Genomic DNA, 21390 nt, shown 5'->3' on the forward strand with positions numbered 1-21390 from the left:
CTATTTATTTTTGAGACAGAGAGAGACAGAGCATGAGCAGGGGAGGGGCAGAGAGAGGGGGAGACACAGAATCCGAAGCGGGCTCCAGGCTCTGAGCTGTCAGTACAGAGCCCAAGGGGAGACTCAAACCCACAAACTGTGAGATCATGACCTGAGCCGAAGTCAGATGCTCAACTGACTGAGCCACCCAGGCACCCCTTACCCTTTCTATTTTTTTAAAAACTTCTTTCCCTTTCCATTTTTCATTAAAGATATTTTCTTCTAACCTATTTCCAACATCACGAATTCTTTTTCAGGGTCTAAAACTGTTAGTAAGCCTATTTATATAGTTTTAAATCCCAGTTATTATTTTTTTCCATTTGAGAATTTTTATTTAGCTCATTTTCTTTCTTTTTTAATTTTTTTATTGTTTATGTTTGAGAGAGAGAGAAAGACAGAGAGCAAGCAGGAACGGGCAGAAAGAGAGGGAGACACAGAATCGGAAGCAGGCTCCAGGCTCTGAGTTCTCAGGACAGAGCCTGATGCAGGGCTAGAACTCACAGACCGCGAGATCATGACCTGAGCGTAGTCAGCCGCCCAACAGGCTGAGCCACCCAGGCGCCGCTGGCTCATTTTCAAATATGTGATTTCAATTTTTATAGTTTCCAGTTCTCTGCTAAAATATTCAAACTGATCTCTTATCCCCCAAGAACATAATAAATGTTATTTAAAGCCTCTAATAATACTTACAATAAATGAAGTTCTGATGGGCTTCTTTTAATTCCTCCCCCCGAAACCCCAGTTTTCATCATGTTGTTCAGTTTCCTTATAATGTTGGTCATCTTTAATTATAAATGATTTTAATTTTTTATTTTTTTATTTTAGAGAGAGCATGAGTGGGAGAGAGGGGCAGAGAGAAACAGAGACAGAGACAGAGAGAGACAGAGAGAGAGCGAGCATCCTAAAAGGGCTCCACACTCAGCATGGAGCCCAACACAGGCATTGATCCCACAAGCTTGGGATCATGACCTGAGCTGAAATCAAGAGTTTGAAGCTCAACCAACTGAGCCCCCAGGCATCTCTAATAATATACTGGATATAGTATTTAATGAGCTCTCTCTATAAAAATTTGAAGCATAAGAAACAAACCACCCAGATACTTTCATTTGCTTTTCACATGTGGCCGGAACTACTAGACTTCATTAATCCAGGGACTGACATTTTTTCTGGCCCCCATAATGACACAAAGTTGTGCTTCAGCCTCCATCAGAGTTGATTTACTTTCAGTTCACCCTTATTCCTAAGGTGCAGTTCTTCAAGTTACATGCTAAAAGAGCAGAGTACTAAAGAGATATTCACACTTACTAGGCACTGGCCTCCACCTCTTGTCCTCTTACCTCAGTGAGGCCATCAAAAGTGCTGCTCAGCCTCTTAACTACTTCTTTTGGCTTTACAAAAGCTACTGGGGCAAAATAACCTAAAATGGGAGGCTTAAATCTTTGGATTTCCATCTTCTGCCAGAACTTGGCCCAGTAATTACTTCCTACCTTGTTTGATTTCCAATAACCTTAAGTTAAATATTTGATTCTTATTTGTTTCTAAGGAAGACTAATCCTGATCTAGTCCATCATTACTAGAGGCAGAAATGATACTTCAATTTTATTTCTTAACTTTTCTCCATATCTGTAATACTATGCCTTCTATTCTTTGGTACTATTAATGCATAAAAATGAGATAATTTTATGAGCACTAATGATCATAACTTCAATCAAAATATAATTATTCTTAGTACTTTTAAATCATTCTTATCTCAAGTTCAATTTTATCAGTAACTAATCTTTCCATTCATAATCTTTGCCATTGACTCAGCCATAAATTTTCCATTTTTTCCAATCTCCTTTAGATGTGTCTGTAAAAGTCTTTTCCCTTCCTTTTAGTAGATGCCATAGCTACTATTTTTAGACCCAGCTAGAATACTATTTCAGGGAAAGGCACAATTCCCACCTGGGACTGACTGACTTTCTTTCTTTTCTTTCTTTCTTTCTTTCTTTCTGTACTAGAAAATTATTTTCTGCATTTTTATTTTGGTGCTAGAACTGGCTGGGAAGACTATCTTTTGCTGCTGGAACCACAATGTTTTAAGGTGGTTCTCATATTCTCTACCACCTCAGTTACTGGTTCTAAATCAGGGACAATTTTATGCCAAGGGAACAGCTGGCAATGTCTGGCACATTTCTTGTCAAAACTGAGGAGTGGGGGTGCTAATGGCATCTAGAAAGTAGAGGCCAAGGATACTGCTAAATACCTTACAATGCACTGGACAATTTCATCCCACAAATAATTCTCTGGCACAAAATGTCAAGAGCAGAGGCTAAAAAACTGAAATAGATAAAGCCCAACTGCAAAAGGAAAAAATGGAGCTTTACCTAATAGCAAAGCTAAGAGATTATTAGAAAAAGAAAAAAAAAATGTTAAAAAGTCCACACAACACTGCAGGAGATCCGGATACATACAAACCCAAGATTAGCTCTTACTCTATCACTTTCAGTTATACGAATCAATAAATACCTTTGGGCTTAATCTAGTTTGCAGTGAGTTTCACTTGCAATGGCAAAAACCATTACTAATACAATAAAAGAATATAAAGCCTTATTTGCCATAATCACAGTTTGGGAAATTTCTATTTTTTAAAAGTGCTTTTGCTTTTTATTCTGTCTTTATCTGGGCTTTTAAAATGGGGGGCGCCTGGGTGGCTCAGTCAGTTGAGCATTCGACTTTGGCTCAGGTCATGATATCGTGGTTTATGAGTTCAAGCCCCATGTTGGGCTCTTGTGCTGACGTCTCAGAGCCTGGAGCTGCTTCAGATTCTGTGTCTCCCTCTCTCACTCACACTCTGTCTCTCTCTCTCTCAAAAATAAAAACACATTAAAAAATAAATAAATAAAATGGCATTTATTTTCTGCAGTAACACAGAATATAGACAGATTTTAAATTCTATTTGCAGTAAAATTTACACCTTTTTAGAAAATACTTTTAAACTTAACATTTATCTAACAGTCAAAAAATAAACCATACATTTGATTCCCTTTTACAAAAAATGAAGAAATTAATGCTTTTATTTCTCATCTCCATTTTTGTTTCACTAATTTAATCAATAGTTATAAATCTTTTTCTTACCCTTTATAGAATATATGTCTTAAATTTTGAAGCAAAAGATTTTTTTTTTTTTGGAAATTTGCTGTCAAGATTGTAATCATATTTACTATGATTATTAGATTTCATCTATGGTACATTTAAGTGGTTTCAATGTTCACTATCAATGCTTTTCTGACACAACTCCTCCTTTCTTGGGTTAATCATGTAAATTCATCTCTTATGATTTGGGATATTTCTTTGAATAATACTTTTCAGGAATGATAGCACGGTGGTTAATCTATTTTCTAGAATGTTATTGTTGCTTTCACAAATGAATACCTGACTAGAAAGAATTCTACAGGTAGAGGATGTTACAGCAAGTATGATCTAATATTGCAGAGGTCTGAGGCCAAACTGATATTCATTTGTTCAATAGCAATCTGTGCTCTTTACTTATATATGTATAGAACTCTTCATTAAAATTTAAAATATCACCAAGATATACAGAATCTCTTTTCATTAATTTTCTATGAGTTGTAACTTTGGAGTCTGAACCAATTTTAGATCAAAAAATGTTTTTCTTCTTTACTTATAGCTTTGAGTATTGCCTCTGTTCTAGTTATTCTGTTTTATTATCTGAAAATACATATTACTCATCAAATGAAATCCATAGAGGTATAACTCTGTATTTATAACTTATCCCTCATTAATTTTTCTTTTTCCTCTACAGTCTGTTTTCAAATTATTTTTTTTTTTTTACATCATTCATTTAATTTTCTATACTGTCAAGCCTTTACTTAACAGTATCTTCAGGATACTTTGATGGCACTTCTTTTAAATGAGTATTTTTCAAAGACTATCAAATGACTTTTTTTTCCTGCTCATCCATCCTGGAATGAAGATTTATTCAAATCTAGTATGGGAAAAGACAATCAGACTCCCCCCACTTTCCTCTCAGTTCATTCAAAAAATGAACCAAAGTAAAAAACCCTTTCTAAACTCTGAAGCTAAAAGAACAAGCTGATATCTAAGCATTTTCCTGTGACACTCTATTCTAATACTCTAGATAAAACGAAGAGTATCAGATAGTTGAGAGACAGAGGAGTTGTTACATAGAAATCAAAGATAAAAATAACAGTGCAAGACATATTCCTAAAACTATAAAATATCGATGAAAGAAATTAAATAATGCCTAAATAAGCAGAAAGACATCCTGAAGTCACGGATTTAAATACTGGTAAAATGACAATACTCCCCAAATTGGTCTATAATTTTAAAACGATCTCCATCAAAATCCCAACTGGCTTTTTTGAAGAAACTGACAAGCTGATCCTAAAGTTCATATAAAAATTCAGAGTACCCAGAATATATAAAAAAATCTTGAGAAAGAACATCAAAGTTGGAAGGCTTACAAATTTCAAAACTTACTACAAAACCACAGTAACCAAAACAGTATGTATTTGCATAAAGACACTCCTAAATATCAACAGATCAATCATACCATACACAAAAATTAATTCAAAATAGATCATGAACAGGCGGCACCTGGGTGTCAGTCAGTTAAGCGTCCGACTCATGATTTAGGCTCAGGTCATGATCTCATGGTTCATTAGTTTGAGCACTATGTAGGGCTCCACAAGACAGCACAAAGTCTGCTTAGGATTCTCTTTCTCCTTCTCTCTCTGCCCCTCCTCTGCATGCATTTCTCTGTCTCTCTCTCTCTCAAAAACAAATTTAGGGGCACCTGGGTGGCTCAGTTGGTTAAGCATCCAACTCTTGGTTTTGGCTCAGGTCATGATCTCCTGGTTAGTGAGTTTGAGCCCCATGTTGAGTTCTGTGTTGACAGCAAGGAGCCTGGTTGGTAGTCTGTCTGTCTGTCTGTCTGTCTCTCTCTCTGCCTCTCCTCTACTCTCTCTCTCTCTCTCTCTCTCTCTCCCAAAAATAAATAAATAAACATTTTTTTAAATAAATTTAAAAAAATAGATCATGGACCTAACTATAAGAGCTAAAACTATTAAAACCCTTGGAAAACAAAACAAAACAAAGGAGTAAATCTTTCTGACCTTGAATTAGGTAATGACTTCTCAGATACATCAAAAGCACAGCACAAAAGCAAAAATAAATTGGCTTTCATCAAAATTAAAATGTTTTTTGCTCCAAAGAATGGCATCAAGAAAGTGAAAAGAGAACCTAGGGAGGAAAATATTTTGCAAATTATAAGTTTGATAGTATCCAGATATATAAAGAACTCTTACAACTAAATAATTAAAAAAACCCGATTTAAAAACAGGAAAGGATCTGAATAGCTGTTTCTCTAAAGAAGATACACAAATGGCCAATAAGCACATGAAAAGATGCTCAAAATCATTAGCCATTAAAATGAGATACAACTTTATATTCACTAGGATGGTTATAATCAAAAAGACATAACACAAGTATTGGCAAGGAGGAGAAATTGAAATAAATCCTCATACAAAGTAAAATACTTTGAAAAACACAGTTCCCACATGGCCCAGCCAAAGGTATATATCCAAGAAAGTGAAAACATGTTCACACAAAAACTTCCATACAAATGTTGATAGCGGTGTTATTCATAATAGTCAAAAAGTAGAAACAACTCAAATGCCCATTAACTATAAATAAAATGAGGTACATCTATGCAATGGAATATTATTTGGCAACAGAAAGGAATAAAGTTCTGATACATGCTATAACATGGATGAACCTTGAAAACAATGTGCTAAGTGAAAGAAGCCAGTCATAAAGACCATATATTGTGATTCCATTTATATGAAATGTCTAGAATAATCAAATCTATAGAGAATGCAGATTAGTGGCTATCTAGGGCTGAGGCAAATGGGGGGGGGAGGAGGAAGTAAAAGGTCAAGAGTACAGGACTTCTTCTTAGGGAATGAAAATGTTCTCAAATTGTGGTGATGGCTACAGAACTTTGAATGCAACAAAAACCATTTAACTGTATAATTTAAATGGTTCAAATGTATGGTATGTGAATAATATTACAATATGCTGCTTAAAAATAAATAGAAGATAAATGGGGGATAAGTAAGGTTGCTAGAATTGCAGCAAATATTTATTCATGCCCCTAACGATTTTAAAAACAAAAGTCTTCCTTACAAAAGCCTTTGTACTGGACAACTTATTTTACCTAAAGAATCATCAGCCAGGTATGTCACCTGACTAAAATAAGCTTACTTGCCCACTTGCTTCTTCGATGTGAATATTTCTAAGATACTAGAAATAACTTTATTATTTTTCTACTGCTATAATCCTAAAGATAGCAATAAATGAAGGCAAAAAGAAGGGGTAGGCTTATTGTAGGGCACAAACTTGCCATCTGTTTCCCATATAGATACATTCTCATCCTCTAATTCAGGGATATGACATAAATAAAGTTTTATTAGAATATAACCAACTGCTGATTGTTTATGAATTGTTGGTAGCTACTCTCTCTTTTTTAAATTAAAAAAAAATTTAATATAATTTATTATCAAGTTATTGTCAATGTATACATACACCGTATATAGTGTGCTCTTGGCTTCAGGAGTAGATTCCTGTGGTTCATCGCTTACGTACAACACCCAGTGCTCATCCCAACAAGTTCCCTCCTCAATGTCCATCACCCATTTTCTCCTCTCCCTCACCCCCCTCCATCAACCCTCAGTTTGTTCTCTGTATTTAAGAATCTCTTCTGATTTGCCTCCCTCTCTGTTTGAAACCATTTTTTCCCCTTCCCTTACCCCATGGTCTTCTGCTAAGTTTTTCAAATTCCACATATGAGTGAAAACATATGATATCTATCTTTCTCTGACTAACTTATTTCATGTAGCATAATACCCTCCAGTTCCATCCATGTTGTTGCAAATGGCAAGATTTCATTCTTTCTCATTGTTGATGGCTACTTTCACACAACAGATGGTAAGGCCTGCAAGCCTATATTTACTATCTTGCACTTTTAAAAAAAAATTTTTAATGGAAGTATAGTTCACACACAATGTTTCAGGTATATAACAGAGTGATTCAACAACTGTATAACTATCTTGCCCTTTAATTATGTATGCAGACCCCTGCTCTGATCAGCAAGGGTTTCATGTCATATTGCATTGCTTCCAGGATAGAACACCTGTCAGTCAATATAATTTCTATATATAATCACATATTACTATTATTAAAATTTTTTTCTCACAATCTAGTTTACTTGATTCTAGAGTCATTATTATAGTTTAATGTAAATTAGAAGTTCAAAGGTTCTGTTATTTTTCCCTTTCATCTCCCAAGTGGAGATAAAATCCATTCATCTTCACTTAAGATTTACTGAGCATTACTATGTTCTAGGCATAGTGCTAGATATTAAAGAGTCAACCACTACGATTAGAAATAATTCTTGTACTCAAGGAGCTTATGTTAACAAAAGAGAGCAGAAAAACAGAAAATGAGACAAAACAGATTATGATAGGTGTTCAGAAAAATAACAAAGAGCTAAGACAAAAATTAATAAAGGGATACATAACTTTCTGATTCTTCAGGCAGGAAAACCTCTCTAATGAGATAATGTTTAAAATGAGATCTTAAAGAGGAGTAGAAACTAAGAAATCAAAGAATAAGAAGAAAAGCATTACAGTCAGAGACCAGGAATAACCTGGCATATTCAAGGAACTAAAAGAAAACAAGTATTGCCAGAAAAGAAAAAAAAGAGACATTTGTACAAAAGATTATATCAGAGAAGCAGGCAAGGGCCAGATCATGTGAGGCTCTATAACTATGGTAAGAAATATGAACTTACTTTTTAGTGGAGAAGGCACTAAAGAATCTTGAACAGGGACATGACATGATAAAAATGACATTCCAAGATCACTCTTGTGAAGGAAGGGGGACATGGGACCAGATATGAGTCCAGTGTAGCATTCCAAGGGAAAAAAATAAAAATTGTGTTCAAAATGGTGGCAATGGAGACAGAAAGTAGAATGATGCAAAATAACCTGTTAATTAGATATGCGTGGATAGGAGGAGGAGGTGAGACAAAGAATGATCCCAATAATTGAGGCTTGAGCAACCAGATAATTAATGATGTGATTTAATAAAGGACTGGATGGCCAGGTAGGAGGGGATAAGGTGGAAAACAATAATAATAACATTTTGACAAATGAATTTTGAAGTATCTCTGAGATTCCCAAGTGGAGATAATTATAAAATATGGGAACTCCAAGAAGTCTAGATTGGAGGTATATGCAAATTTGACAGTAAAAAAAAGAGACATTTAAAATCAAACACAGAAATTTGTGAATATCCACTTTTGCCCTAATAGTATAAAAGGTAATAATAGTTATCTTTCTTCACTTCTCTATCTTCCAGGAGAAAAAAAAAAAGGACCATGTTCTAAATGGTGACAAGAAGAAAACAAGGCACTGATAACACCAGTTGCTGTTAAGAAGGGTAACTGAGTGGGTAAAGATGAGTGGGAGGCAAACTATTTTTACAATGTATCTTTTACATCTTTTTATAATTTTGTAGCATGTGAATGTAATAACTATTCAAAAAACTACACAAATTAAGGAGAACTTACCAGAGTCTAGACAGAGCACCTAGGTAAAGAAAGCAGGCCTTTATGCACCTACATTATTACTCTATTTTCTTAAGCTTTCAAGGAAAATAAAGGTGAAAGGGCAAAAGCATCAGTACCTACTGATGCTTACAAATTAAAATTACTGTAACAAGTTTAAATTAATCACATTTTTAGAAGATTTATGAACTAGAAATGACTTTGCATTCAACTATCCAATCCCTCTCATTTTATAGGTAAGTACATAATCAGAAATAATATATTCTAATTAAAGATACCAAACATCATGCTTTGACTTCAATATTTTAAAAGCAAATCATCATCATTTTTTCATCATACTCCTTCTCTAGCCAACACTGGATTTGCTTTATTGGCCAAGTATGCCATGAAACTAAGTGCTCAAATGTCCTAGTTAAGCTTCATCGACCATCCCTTCAGTTTTCTAAGACCTCAACCTGCTGCTTAAGCTAATTTGTTACATAAAAGATACTAAAAACTTAAAATAACCTTCTGCCAATTTTCCACAATGTAGTTTTTAAATCTGAAATCAGATGCTGTGGTTCTAACTTGGTAAATAAACTGAAGTCTGTTCTGTCAAATGAATAAAAAATATTCCAGTAACATTAAGACCACTGCAGTGCTAAAGTATGCAAATTATCAACCAAAAGGCTAGATTTACAGGGCATCTATTGTATGTGCCCAGTACTGTACTATATATACTTCATAAACCTTATCTTACCCCAATACCCTGTGAGACAAATATTATTCCTATTTTGCAGGTAAGAAGAATAAAGCTAACAGTAGTTAGATAATTTCCTAAAATTATATATCTAGAAATTGTATGAGTCATGACTCTGAATTCTGTATGTTAATTTTTTACTAAACGAACAGTTTTCAAACTTTTTGTCTCAAGATCCCATTTATACTCTTAAAGATCTTGGGGCACCTGGGTGGCTCAGTCAGTTAAGCATCCTACTCTTGATTTCAGTTCAGGTGATGGTGTCATGGTTCATGAATTCAAGCCCCGCATCGGGCTCTGCACTGACAGTGTGGATCTTGCTTGGGGTTCTCTCTCTTTCCCTCTCTCTGCCCCTCCCTTGCTCGTTCACTCTCTCTCAAAATAAATAACTTAAAATGAAATCTTATTAAAAAAAAAGAATTACTTGAAAAAAAAATTAAAAAAAAAAGAATTATTAAAGATCTTTTTTTTTAAAAAGATCTTTTATGTGGATTATTTATATGGACAAAACTATCGATATTTACCATATTAGAAATTAAAATTAAATGTAGAATTTTATTAATTTTAAAATTACAATCACTCTATTACAAACTAATAAAATTTTTTATGAGAAAAATAATTGCATTTTCCAAAACAAAACAAAAAATAAATGACAGGAATGGTGCTATTTTAAACTCTTTAATTAAAAATTAAAATCAATTTCTTTAATGTCTGGCTTAATAGAAGACACTAGATTTTTATAATTATTTCTGCATTCAATAATGTGTAAATTTTGGGGCACCTGGGTGGCGCAGTCGGTTAAGCGTCCGACTTCAGCCAGGTCACGATCTCGCGGTCCGTGAGTTCGAGCCCCGCGTCGGGCTCTGGACTGATGGCTCAGAGCCTGGAGCCTGTTTCCGATTCTGTGTCTCCCTCTCTCTCTGCCCCTCGCCCGTTCATGCTCTGTCTCTCTCTGTCCCAAAAATAAATAAACGTTGAAAAAAAAATTTTAATAATGTGTAAATTTTGCTTTGGTCTGAAGAAAACCTACATTCAGAAGCTACGCAGTTGAAAAAAAGGAGGGGTATTTTAATAGCCTTTTTAAATAATTGGAGGTGCTCTTTGCTACTATACCAAAACTCAGTGGTCATTTCTTTTTTTTTTTTTTTTAATATTTATTTATTTTTACTTTTTTTTTTTTTTTATTTTTTTTTTCAACATTTATTTATTTTTGGGACAGAGAGAGACAGAGCATGAACGGGGGAGGGGCAGAGAGAGAAGGAGACACAGAATCGGAAACAGGCTCCGGGCTCTGAGCCATCAGCCCAGAGCCCGATGCGGGGCTCGAACTCACGGACCGCGAGATGGTGACCTGGCTGAAGTCGGATGCCTAACCGACTGCGCCACCCAGGCGCCCCTATTTATTTTTGAGATAGAGAGACAGAGCAAGAGCAGGGGAGGGACAGAGAGATAGGGAGACACAGAATCCAAAACAGGCTCCAGACTCTGAGCTGTCAGCACAGAGCCCAATGCGGGCCTCAAACTCACAAACTGTGAGATCATGACCTAAGCCAAAGTCGGATGCTTTACCAACTGAGCCACCCAGATACCCCAGTAAGTAGTCATGTCTTAAAGGTTAGCTGCAATGTGAAATCTAAAACTGTATCAATAAACTTTTTGCATTGAGTTATACTGAAACCCATTGGTTTCTCTTGTACTTTAAATGGATCTTTTACATGATTTTGAAACATCATGCTCTGATCATCTGAAAAATACCAGTTGATTGAGTTACGCAGATCTTCCAAATATTAACATATTTCATTATACAAAGAAAAAAAAATCAAAATACCATCAATCCAACCAAAAAAGTCTTTGGATCCTGGAAAACTGTCAAACTTAAAGTGACAAAGACAAGTTTCCCAAATTGTAATTTTTGATCCAAAGTCTGAATTTCTTCATTGGCAATAAATACTACCAATTGTCTTCTGTGAAGTCATTCACTTTCCAGAAAAATGTCTGCCAAGTATCTAAATTGGAAAAACCATAGTTTGTCTGGAAGCTGTTCTTTCAAGTAAAAATGGTGTTCTATGACAAAAGCTGCTAGTTTGGCTTACAACTCAAAGAACTATACAAATGTTTTCCCTTATTTTCTCTTCAGTATGCAGAAGAGCATCATGAAAAATCTGTATTATGTCACAAAGAATATCAAAAAGATACGTACTCAAGATTAAGACTTGATTAATCATTTCTACAGCTTCAACAAAGACATTAAGTGAAACTGGCTTTTTTTTTTTTTTAACTCGAATATGTGGCATACGCATTATGTGACTACACAGTAAATACCAGCAAGTTTGGTCTTTGATTCATACTCAGGTTCTGATAACTTTACCCACCACTGCTTTTGTGACATCAGCAAAAGTGTCAGCACAGTGAAAAAGGCAAGCAATGACTTTGTATTATTACAAAAATAGTTTTGATTGCACCCGCTCCCTAATTAGGGAGAAAACAGGAAGCTCCAGCTTCTAGACACCTTCAAATCCCATCCGAGCAAACATTAAAAAGGGAGAATTCCTGTATTTTCTCTCATAAACAGTACTATACTACTAAAACTCACACACACATAATATTAGACTCTAAACCAGGTCTACTTTTTCCTTATTTCCACAGCTACCCCTAGTTACAATAGCATGTTAAATTGACCCTTGCCCATCCAAGCTTTGCTTCATATAGCAGCAGATGGAGCCTTTTAAAATCAGATTGTGTTACTTCTCTGCTCAAAATCCTCACTTCCTATTTACTCAGAGTAAAAGCCACAATCCTTTTGGTCTACAAAAGCTCCACAGGCTTAACCCCCTCTACTACCTCTCAAGTCTCCTATCTCCTACCACTCTCCCCTGTACCAGTCACAGTTGGCCTTCCTTCTACCCCTTTGAACATGGGGCTTTTATGTTTGTTATTCTCGATCTGAAACTGTTCTGCCAGATATCTGCTCCCTAATTTTCTTTAGGTACTGCTGCAACCCCTGCACCTAAAATACTGTCACATAGTAGGAGCTCAGTATGTATCTGTTAAATGAAGGAAAGAATGAACAAAGAGAAGAAAAAATAAATAATTATAAAGAATCATTAGAATGGTGCTAAAATCGGGGCACCTGGGTGGCTCAGTCGGTTGGGCATCCAACTTCAGCTCAGGTCATGATCTCACAGCTTGTGAGTTCGAGCCCCGTGTCAGGCTCTGTGTGACAGCTCAGAGCCTGGAGCCTGCTTCAATTCTGTGGTTCCCTCTCTCTCTGCCCCTACCCTGCTTGTGCTCTCTGTCTCTCATAAATGAATAAACGTTAAAAATTAAAAAAAAAAAAAAAAAAGAATGGTGTTAAAATCTGTTTTTAACTTTCCAAAAAGCATTCAATCACAGAACAATGCAGGTTTCCACATGATTCTCTATGAAAGCCAATCAAAGGATATATGTGCTAAAGAGGATATTCAACACAGCATATAGGTGGTTTTAAAGAATTCAGTATAGTACTGAGTAAGAGAGCACATGCATTAACATGCCTGATAAATACTTACAGCCAAGAATCAAAACACACTACACCAGTAGATCAAAGATGACTTCTATGAGAGTCAAATAAACCTAACCCTTTAGAAGACTGACAGTATAAATTCAAGTATCAGATAAAAACCTCAACTGAAGTACTATCTAAACCTCAGGAACAAGAATGTCTTCTGCTGGAAGACACTTAACATGAAAACCGAGAGTAAGATATTGGTATCAATGGGTATTACTATTAAATGAGCCTTCAGAGTTAAAAACAGTTTCAAATGCAGTCTCCCATTCAAGACTACAGTACCCCACCCAAGGGGTAGACATTATTGTATCTTCTTATTTCAGTACTCAAGCAAATAGAATTTCATAAAAACCTCTTTGTAGAGAAGTGTGGCCTCAAACTAAGATCTAATTCCAAATATAGAGATGGCCTCCTAGTTTTGCAGATCATCTTTGAGGTTTCAACAAGAGTGACAGGCTCAAGAACAGATGAAATTCAACCAAGCCATACAGTTAAACTTAATATATCCTGATAACAAACACCATTCATAATCTTCAAACAGAAAGAAGACCTTTTTTCTTTTTCCTACCCTCAGCAATATCAGTCTTGCTCTAATAAAACTAAGGTTCCATCTGTCCCCCAATGAAATAAGTAGTATATGAACAGGAACATGTTGTTTGACTACCCAGCCCTCACTCAATTTTTGAAGAACTATGTTCATTTTCTAGAATCCAAAGCATCCTGACAATTATATTATACTCCACATTAGATTTCTATGACTTAAGAATGACATTAACTTGGGACAGACTGCCTAGAATTCAATTCTTCAAGGACTCCTCCAGAATTCTCCTGCCTTATTGAGGATAAAGGACACAACATGAAATAACTGCTCATTTCTGCTTCCTTTTTTTTTGCCAAAGCTGAAAGGTCAGGGATTCCTGAACCTATTATAGTTCAGTACAGGAAAGGGGAAAAGAGGACTCGTTCTACCCTCTTATGAGGTAGCTCTGCAGATGTGTTCACGTAACAATTCTAAGTGTCAAGTCACATTCTAATACTTATAACAATGCCATCAACAAACATAGCCACTTAACCCAAGGACAGTCCTACTCTGTTGGGAGATGCATATGGGGGAAGAGAGGTAAGAGGAAGGTCATATTCACATAGACATGAAGATCAACTGAATCAACCCTGACAGATCAGTGAAATGACAGATTTCACTGCCAATCCACCTTCATGCCAAGTGAAGGTACATGACGCTTTAATGGATTATCTTGGGCCTCCAAAAAGTACTTCACTTTTTTTTTCTAAGAGACACTGAGGTCTGCCTTTCAAAAACAAAGTCCAGAAAACACCACAAAACACAGGAGAAAAATACAAAGTTATTGCTGTTCTTTTAAAGATGTGCCAGCATTTTAACCTTCCTGGCTAAAACTGTTCATCTAACACTTAATTCTAAAAATTTTTTGAAAGCAAAGTGTAGCTTTATAGTCACCTCTTCTCAAACAGACATAAAATGCAGTATTTTCTTGCATCACCCATCATAAAGATTTTAGTGACAAAAACAAAGCACAGAAAATAACATCAAAATGAAATTTAAAGATTTATATAGAATAAGCCAAAACAAACATACCATACAGGCATCAAATTATCCTATTGCCTCAATTCCCAAACATATGTTTTTAATCTTTCTGATGTTTTAAAATCCCTGTCTGATGAATAGACACTTCTCCAAAGACATCCAGATGGCCAAACGACACATGAAAAAATGCTCAACGTCACTCACCATCAGGGAAATACAAATCAAAACCACAGTGAGATACCACCTCACACCTGTCAGAATGGCTAACATTAACACCTCAGGCAACAACAGATGTTGGCGAGGATGAGGAGAAAGAGGATCTCTTTTGCACTTCTGGTGGGAATGCAAACTGGTGCAGCCACTCTGGAAAACAGTATGGAGGTTCCTCAAAAAGCTAAAAGTAGAACTATCCTACAACCCAGCAATTGCACTACTAGGCATTTATCCACGGGATACAGGTGTGCTGTTTCAAAGGGACACATGCACCTCCATGTTTATAGCAGCACTAATCAACAATCTTTCAACTATCAACTACTTTCCAAAGTATGGAAAGAACCCAAATGTCCATCGATGGATGAATGGATAAAGAAGTGGTATATATATACAATGGAGTATTACTCGGCAATCAAAAAGAATGAAATGTTGCCATTTGCAACTACGTGGATGGAACTGGAGGGTATTATGCTAAGTGAAATTAGAGAAGGACAAAAATCATATGACTTTATTCATATGAGGACTTTAAGAGACAAAACAGATGAACATAAGGGAAGGGAAACAAAAATAATATAAAAACAGGGAGGGGGACAAAACAGAAGAGACTCATTAATATGGAGAACAAACAGAGGGTTACTGGAGGGGTTGTAGGAGCGGGGATGGGCTAAATGGGTAAGGGGTATTAAGGAATCTACTCCTGAAATCATTGTTTCACTATATGCTAATTTGGATGTAAATTTTTAAAAATAAAAAATAAAATTTAAAAAAAGAAGTAAAAATATAAATAAATAAAATCCCTGTCTGAAGAAATCTGCCAGCCACTGGGCAGAGAGGTTACACGTTAACCATTTCATTACCATTCCCTTGAGTTTCCAGCATTGGCAGCAACACTCTCAGTTGAGATTTAACTTACATTTGAAATCTCCAATCACTGTGTGTAATAGCTACACAAAGATTACATTACAACTCATTAAAAATGAAAATTAAGGGGCGCCTGGGTGGCTCAGTCGGTTGAGCAGTCAACTTCGGCTCAGGTCATGATCTCGCGGTCCGTGAGTTTGAGCCCCGCGTCGGGCTCTTGCTGACAGCTCGGAGCCCGGAGCCTGTTTCAGATTCTGTGTCTCCCTCTCTCTGACCCTCCCCCGTTCATGCTGTCTCTGTCTCAAAAACAAATAAACGTTAAAAAAAAATTTTTTTTTTTAATGAAAATTAACTGTATACAGAAGATGGCTTGTCACATGCCAGGCAATGTAATTACAGGCAGCAGAAACTGCCAAATTTCTCAGAATATATCAGGAATTTTTCACATCTAGGAAAAGCTGGTTTAATCAATTCGTATATCAAGGATTTCAATCCCTCTGGTACCTAAGAGCTTCTGATTAATGTCCAAAGGAAAATAATTTACGTCTGAGGATATTTAACTCAAGGGAAAAAACAAAATTACAAGTTTAACAAATGAAAAGTGCAGTCAAAATCAAGAAAGTCTTCTATATGCTTCATAAGCATTCTCAATTCTGAAAGTGCTAAAGAAGTAAAAATCATTACCATCAACTAAAAAATAGCATTTCACCATGATGCTTTAACTACCAATGTCAAAAAGTAATTCAGAAAATTTTTTACAATGTGAAGAGAGGCTTAGACTTAAACTTTATTCCATACTAAAGAAAAAATAGTATATAACTAAAGATATACTAAGGATATAAAATTTAATAAATTTGTGTATATTAGGGGCGCCTGGATGGCTCAGTCAGTTAAGTGTCCAACTCTTGATTTCGGCTCAGGTCATGATCTCATGGTTTGTGAGATCAAGCGCCACATTGGGCTCTGCACTGACAGCACAGAGCCTGCTTGGGATTCTTACATTCGTCTCTCTCTGCCCGTCTCCCACTTGCACTTTCTCTCTCTCTCAAAATAAATATATAAACTTAAAAAAAATTAATAAAAATAAATTTGTGAACATTTAATGTAGTGTATCTTTTTTCCCACCCCCCCCAAAACTTTACTAAATATACAATGAGTCACAATCATTTGGCATATGTGAACACAGTATACTCACGATGTTATAGCTATTACTGTATTTAACTTATATTTCCAAAGATTTGTTTGGATCCAAAGACAGTATTCCTCAAGATAACTGATGACTCAGAAAAAGCAACTCATACTCAACGAACATTTTATCACAAAAGAAAAAGTTCAATCCTTGCTCCTATTCAAGTCAGTAATTTGTAAATACACAAAAATACACAAAAACACATTTTAAAAAGTTTATCGAATAAGACATCACTGGAAACTGAAAGAGCTAATGAACAGTGAGCTAAATGACCAGATTAGGGCACAGTAAGCTTTCCAGCTAGATAGAATAAAGATCAAAACGAACAAAGTATGATTTAATAAATGTAAAGTCTTATTTTAGGTTAAAAAAAAAAAACTGTAAGAAGGGACAGCATGGAGAGACAGCCAATCACTTGAGAAAAAGCAATATTAAAAAATTAACATACTCTTGCACTGCATTACTTAATGTGTGCTTTTTAGTACACACTGGCACACTGTTCAGCTCTAAACATACATTGCTTAAAGCAACGAATATGCTCTCCTTTTTGTCTTTGCTTATGAGGCTACTACAGCTCTAACACTAAGGTTAGTTCTTAGCACCATCCTCAAAGGGAAGAATTAACAAACTGAGTTTCACTAAAAGACAATGATTAAGATTTTCATTTACTTATTTAACACACATATCTAGTATTTAATGTTTCAGGGACCATCTAAGCACTTTATAATCCATGCCAAATGAAGAATGGATGCAGAAGTTAGGAATGTTTAACTTAAAGATAAGAACATGACAGCTCTTGTCAAAGATCTAAAGGGCTATCATGTGGATGAGGTAGCCCATTTATTTGTGCCATTACATAAAAAGGAAACAGAACAAACAAGAGTGACCGGTTTGGGCTCTATAGCAACTCTGAAATTTGTCCAATGGCAAAATCTCTCCATAAGGCTACTATAAGGACTAAATGAGAAAATACATATTAAAGAACTTTGTTGTAAATTTCCACATTACACATTACTAGAATTTACTTCTGTACAGTATAATGGGTCCTGACTAACAGAAATATTTACCGAGGCTGACCACGGACTTTGGAGTCCTAGCTATTAGTTCAGTTCCCAGCTTTGCAATTTATACCAAGTATGCAACTTTAGCAAAGTTTCCTTGTATCTCTAGGCTTCACTTTTTTCACCTTTAAAATAAGGATAAAAGAATCTGCTTTGCAAGGTGATTGTGCAAATTAAATGTGATAATATAGGTAACATTTAGCATAGTGCTGACACACTCAGTAAATTGTATCTATGATGAGGATAATCATCGTCATCATCATCATCATCATCATCATGTTATAGAAGGTATCTCTGTGGTGAATATAAAACTATGTGGTATGATGTGGTATGACTGCATGGCTCTGCTATGCACCTGCATGAGTGTATGAAACTGCTATGCACTTATCATGTTACAACAATCCAAATATAATATACAGCTTGCATTTGTTTGGTGATTTTAAAAGCATTTATCTTTTGTAATGTGAAGGAAAAAATATCCTTAAAATCTAAATAAGTATCCAGGTTAGTAAAATATCAGGAATAAAAGTCATGTAATGTAATGTAATGTAATGGGGAAATTATGCAGCTACAGAAAGAAAAGGGACTAAAGAAGTAGCACATTAAATATAAGCTACTCTTCCTAGTTGACTTCATGGTGAGAGATGAAAATATATATTGAAGGGGGAAAAATTACACTTTTTATAGATATGTGAACCACTGGTTACAGTCATCAGAAATACCAACCATACAAGTGCAGCTAAGTTCAATGCAAACATTTGGTACATCAAAGCAATGTAAAAAGAGAAGTTCAGTAGGCTAAGGACAAGAGTATAAGGGATTTAGGATTCTAATTACTTCATTACCATCAACAAACAATATTATGCTTGTTGCAATAACAGTAAAATGATTGAATAAATGTAGGAATGAAAAACTGCGTGCAGCTTTCAGGTACTTTTTTGAGGATTTGAATTATGATCAATGACAGTGATATTATTACAATATTGGAAATTCAGGGGTGCCTGGGTGGCTCAGTTGGTGATGCATCCAACTTCGGCTCAGGTCATGATGTTGCTGTTCATGAGTTCAAGCCCCAAATCTGGCTCTGTGCTGACAGCTCAGAGCCTGGAGCCTACTTCGGGTTCTGTGTCTCCCTCTCTCTCTGCCTCTGCCTCTGCCTCCCGCCCCGCACTCTGTCTCTCTCTCAAAAATAAACATTTAAAAAAAGGCAACTATTTTTAAAAAACAATACTGGAAATTCAGATACAAGTGCAATTGTTAGAGAATTATACAACCAATAGAAATCTTATTTTTTTAATCTAAATTTTTGCCCTAATTTCACTTAAGAAGCCTAGAGTCCACTGGAATTAAGGGAGCTTATTCCTCAGGCAAGCATTTCATTAATGTGTTATATATTATTTTGAACAGAGTTGAGTGTGTCTTAAATGAATGTATACAATAGTCATGTTCAGTTAAAAGCAGAGCAATAAATAGTATTTGTCAACTACTCAATTTAAAATGGCTTATTAAATGTTGAAAATGTCAGTGTTGACGTGTTTTCATTAATAAATGTATTGCTGCTTGGAAGTCAACTCAATTACATCACATTTTTGAAATTAAAAAAACAAAAAGTTCAGCTGATGAGTTACGACAGAAAGTAGAAATACAGTCCTTGAATAATAAATGATACTCTATTTTGCCATATAGGTTATGATGAAGTTACTATGAAAAACTGTAGTACTATTTTTAGTCACAGTCATCAAGATGAAACATTATTAGCAATTATGTAAAACAAGCAAAACACTCAAAACTCTACTCCAAAATTTTAGCTACTTAAGTCACTTTACTTACTCTAGGTATCAAATGCCAACAACTTTCTACATTTTGGCTGTTAGAAATCAAAGCATTCTATATCCCATCTTAAATGCACAGTGTAGACACTTTGTATCAAACTAAGTTTCCTGAAAGCAGAGAAAAAGAAACAGACAACCTGGGGGCAGGTAGAAATCACAACCAGTTGCAGTCAAGTTGGGATCTGTACCTGAATAATGAAAGGGAGATGGGCCATTTTATATGTACAAAATTCGAGATCCCCAGGTGAGAGAAGGGGAGAGAAAGAAAAGAAACACAGTTACATAAACATAAAAAGGCCAGGTTGGACATGGGGCAATTTTCAATTTCTTAGTAAAAAATCAATACATTGAAGGCCTGTCTCAAAAATAAACAAAACAGCTTCTCAGAGGAAACTTTGAAGTGGGCAAGGAGGAAACATTCCTTTGCACCCACAAGCATCAATCCCCTGACCACTGGCATGCTATTACTGAAACGGTCATGATTTACAGGCATTTGGCCCGGATGACGAGCAAAGGAGAGGAAAGAAAGGTCTGTTGGAGAGGAGCCTAGGATTCCAGAGGCCTGGGAAGGCACACCCTACGTTCGGGAAAGGAGAGGTGGAGAGGGACGAGCACTCCTCACCGTGATTATCTTTCTGCCCGATATTGTGCGTGCGGATGAGAGAGGACAGTCTCCTCACATCCCCCTTGAAGACGCACTCGTGTACCGGGTAGTGTGCGGGACAACTGCCTCCATCTGCGACGACAGCAATGGGGTTGGTGCCCGCTAGAAGAGCCGGGGACTGGGAGGTGGTAGTCACGGAGGAACCGTGCAGCGGCAGGGCCGGGACGCCAGGGGGGTTGGAGGAGGCCGGAGCTGTCTTCAGCTGCAGCCGGCGGTGATGGTTACTGAAGATCTTATGACAGGCTTTGCCGCCCTTGCCGCCGCCGCCTGTCCCAAGCCTGCCTCCCGTAAAGGTGCCGCCTAGGGTAGCCGCCGCTTCCTCATCCCCGGGTTCCAGCAGGTCCCCCTCTTCTTTGCTGGGCTTGTGGTCTCTCCGCAGTGAGCGGATCTTCTCCCCGGTCATCGCCGCCAGGGGCAGAGAGGGGATCCGGGAGGCTCACCGCCCGCGACGGAGCTGGCGCTGCGGCGGCGCAAGGCGATTAGAGCGGTGGCCAGGCTCCTCCAGCGCAGCATGAACTCTCAGGGCGCCCCCGAGCCCGGGACAAACGCATCTCCTGGAGGGAGAAGAGCCGGCTCTCGCCTAGGCACGAAGGGACGCGCGCTCGCTGGGGGGAGCTAGAGCTCAGGTGCCCACGACACCAGGATCCCTGTCCCCGCTGCCGCAGCCGCCGCCACTACCTCACGCCGGAAAACAGGGCACGGCCATCTTACCCTGACTTCTCTCGCGAGAGCTCCCTCGGGAGGAGGGAGGAAACACCGCGATAAGTGAGCTGGCCGCTCCCTCCCTCGCACCGTCTAGTCCCGGAGAGTAACCGAGCTCCGCCCCTAGTTTAGGACCTGACAATTGGCGCTTCTGATGGGCGGTGTAAAACCTTAACTTGTGTTTGAGATATTCGATGCAGTTTGTAAACAATGACTGAAACCCTCAGACCTCTGGGTCTCCAGCAGAGTAATGCAAACTGACGCCACTGCACACAGGATGTGATGTCAGTATGATGTTGCACAAGATACTCATTCAATCAACGTTTACT

At 37.0% G+C, this 21390-nt stretch overlaps 1 protein-coding gene across 2 annotated transcripts in view; it reads right to left on the reverse strand.

Moving 5' to 3' along the window:
- The window catches only part of ANKRD13C (ankyrin repeat domain 13C), a 91095-nt gene extending 70005 nt beyond the window's left edge, over nt 1-21090 (reverse strand). The window contains exon 1 of one of the 2 annotated variants that reach the window (XM_043575258.1): nt 20318-21090. In XM_043575258.1, coding sequence (XP_043431193.1) covers nt 20318-20762 — 445 coding nt within the window. In that variant the 5' untranslated portion in view covers nt 20763-21090. The remainder of the gene's footprint in view (nt 1-20317) is intronic. The other variant, XM_043575259.1, reaches the window with a different exon arrangement.
- Nucleotides 21091-21390: the final 300 nt, after the last annotated feature.

Source organism: Prionailurus bengalensis, chromosome C1 (assembly GCF_016509475.1).
Source record: "Prionailurus bengalensis isolate Pbe53 chromosome C1, Fcat_Pben_1.1_paternal_pri, whole genome shotgun sequence".
Classification (NCBI taxonomy): domain Eukaryota; kingdom Metazoa; phylum Chordata; class Mammalia; order Carnivora; family Felidae; genus Prionailurus; species Prionailurus bengalensis.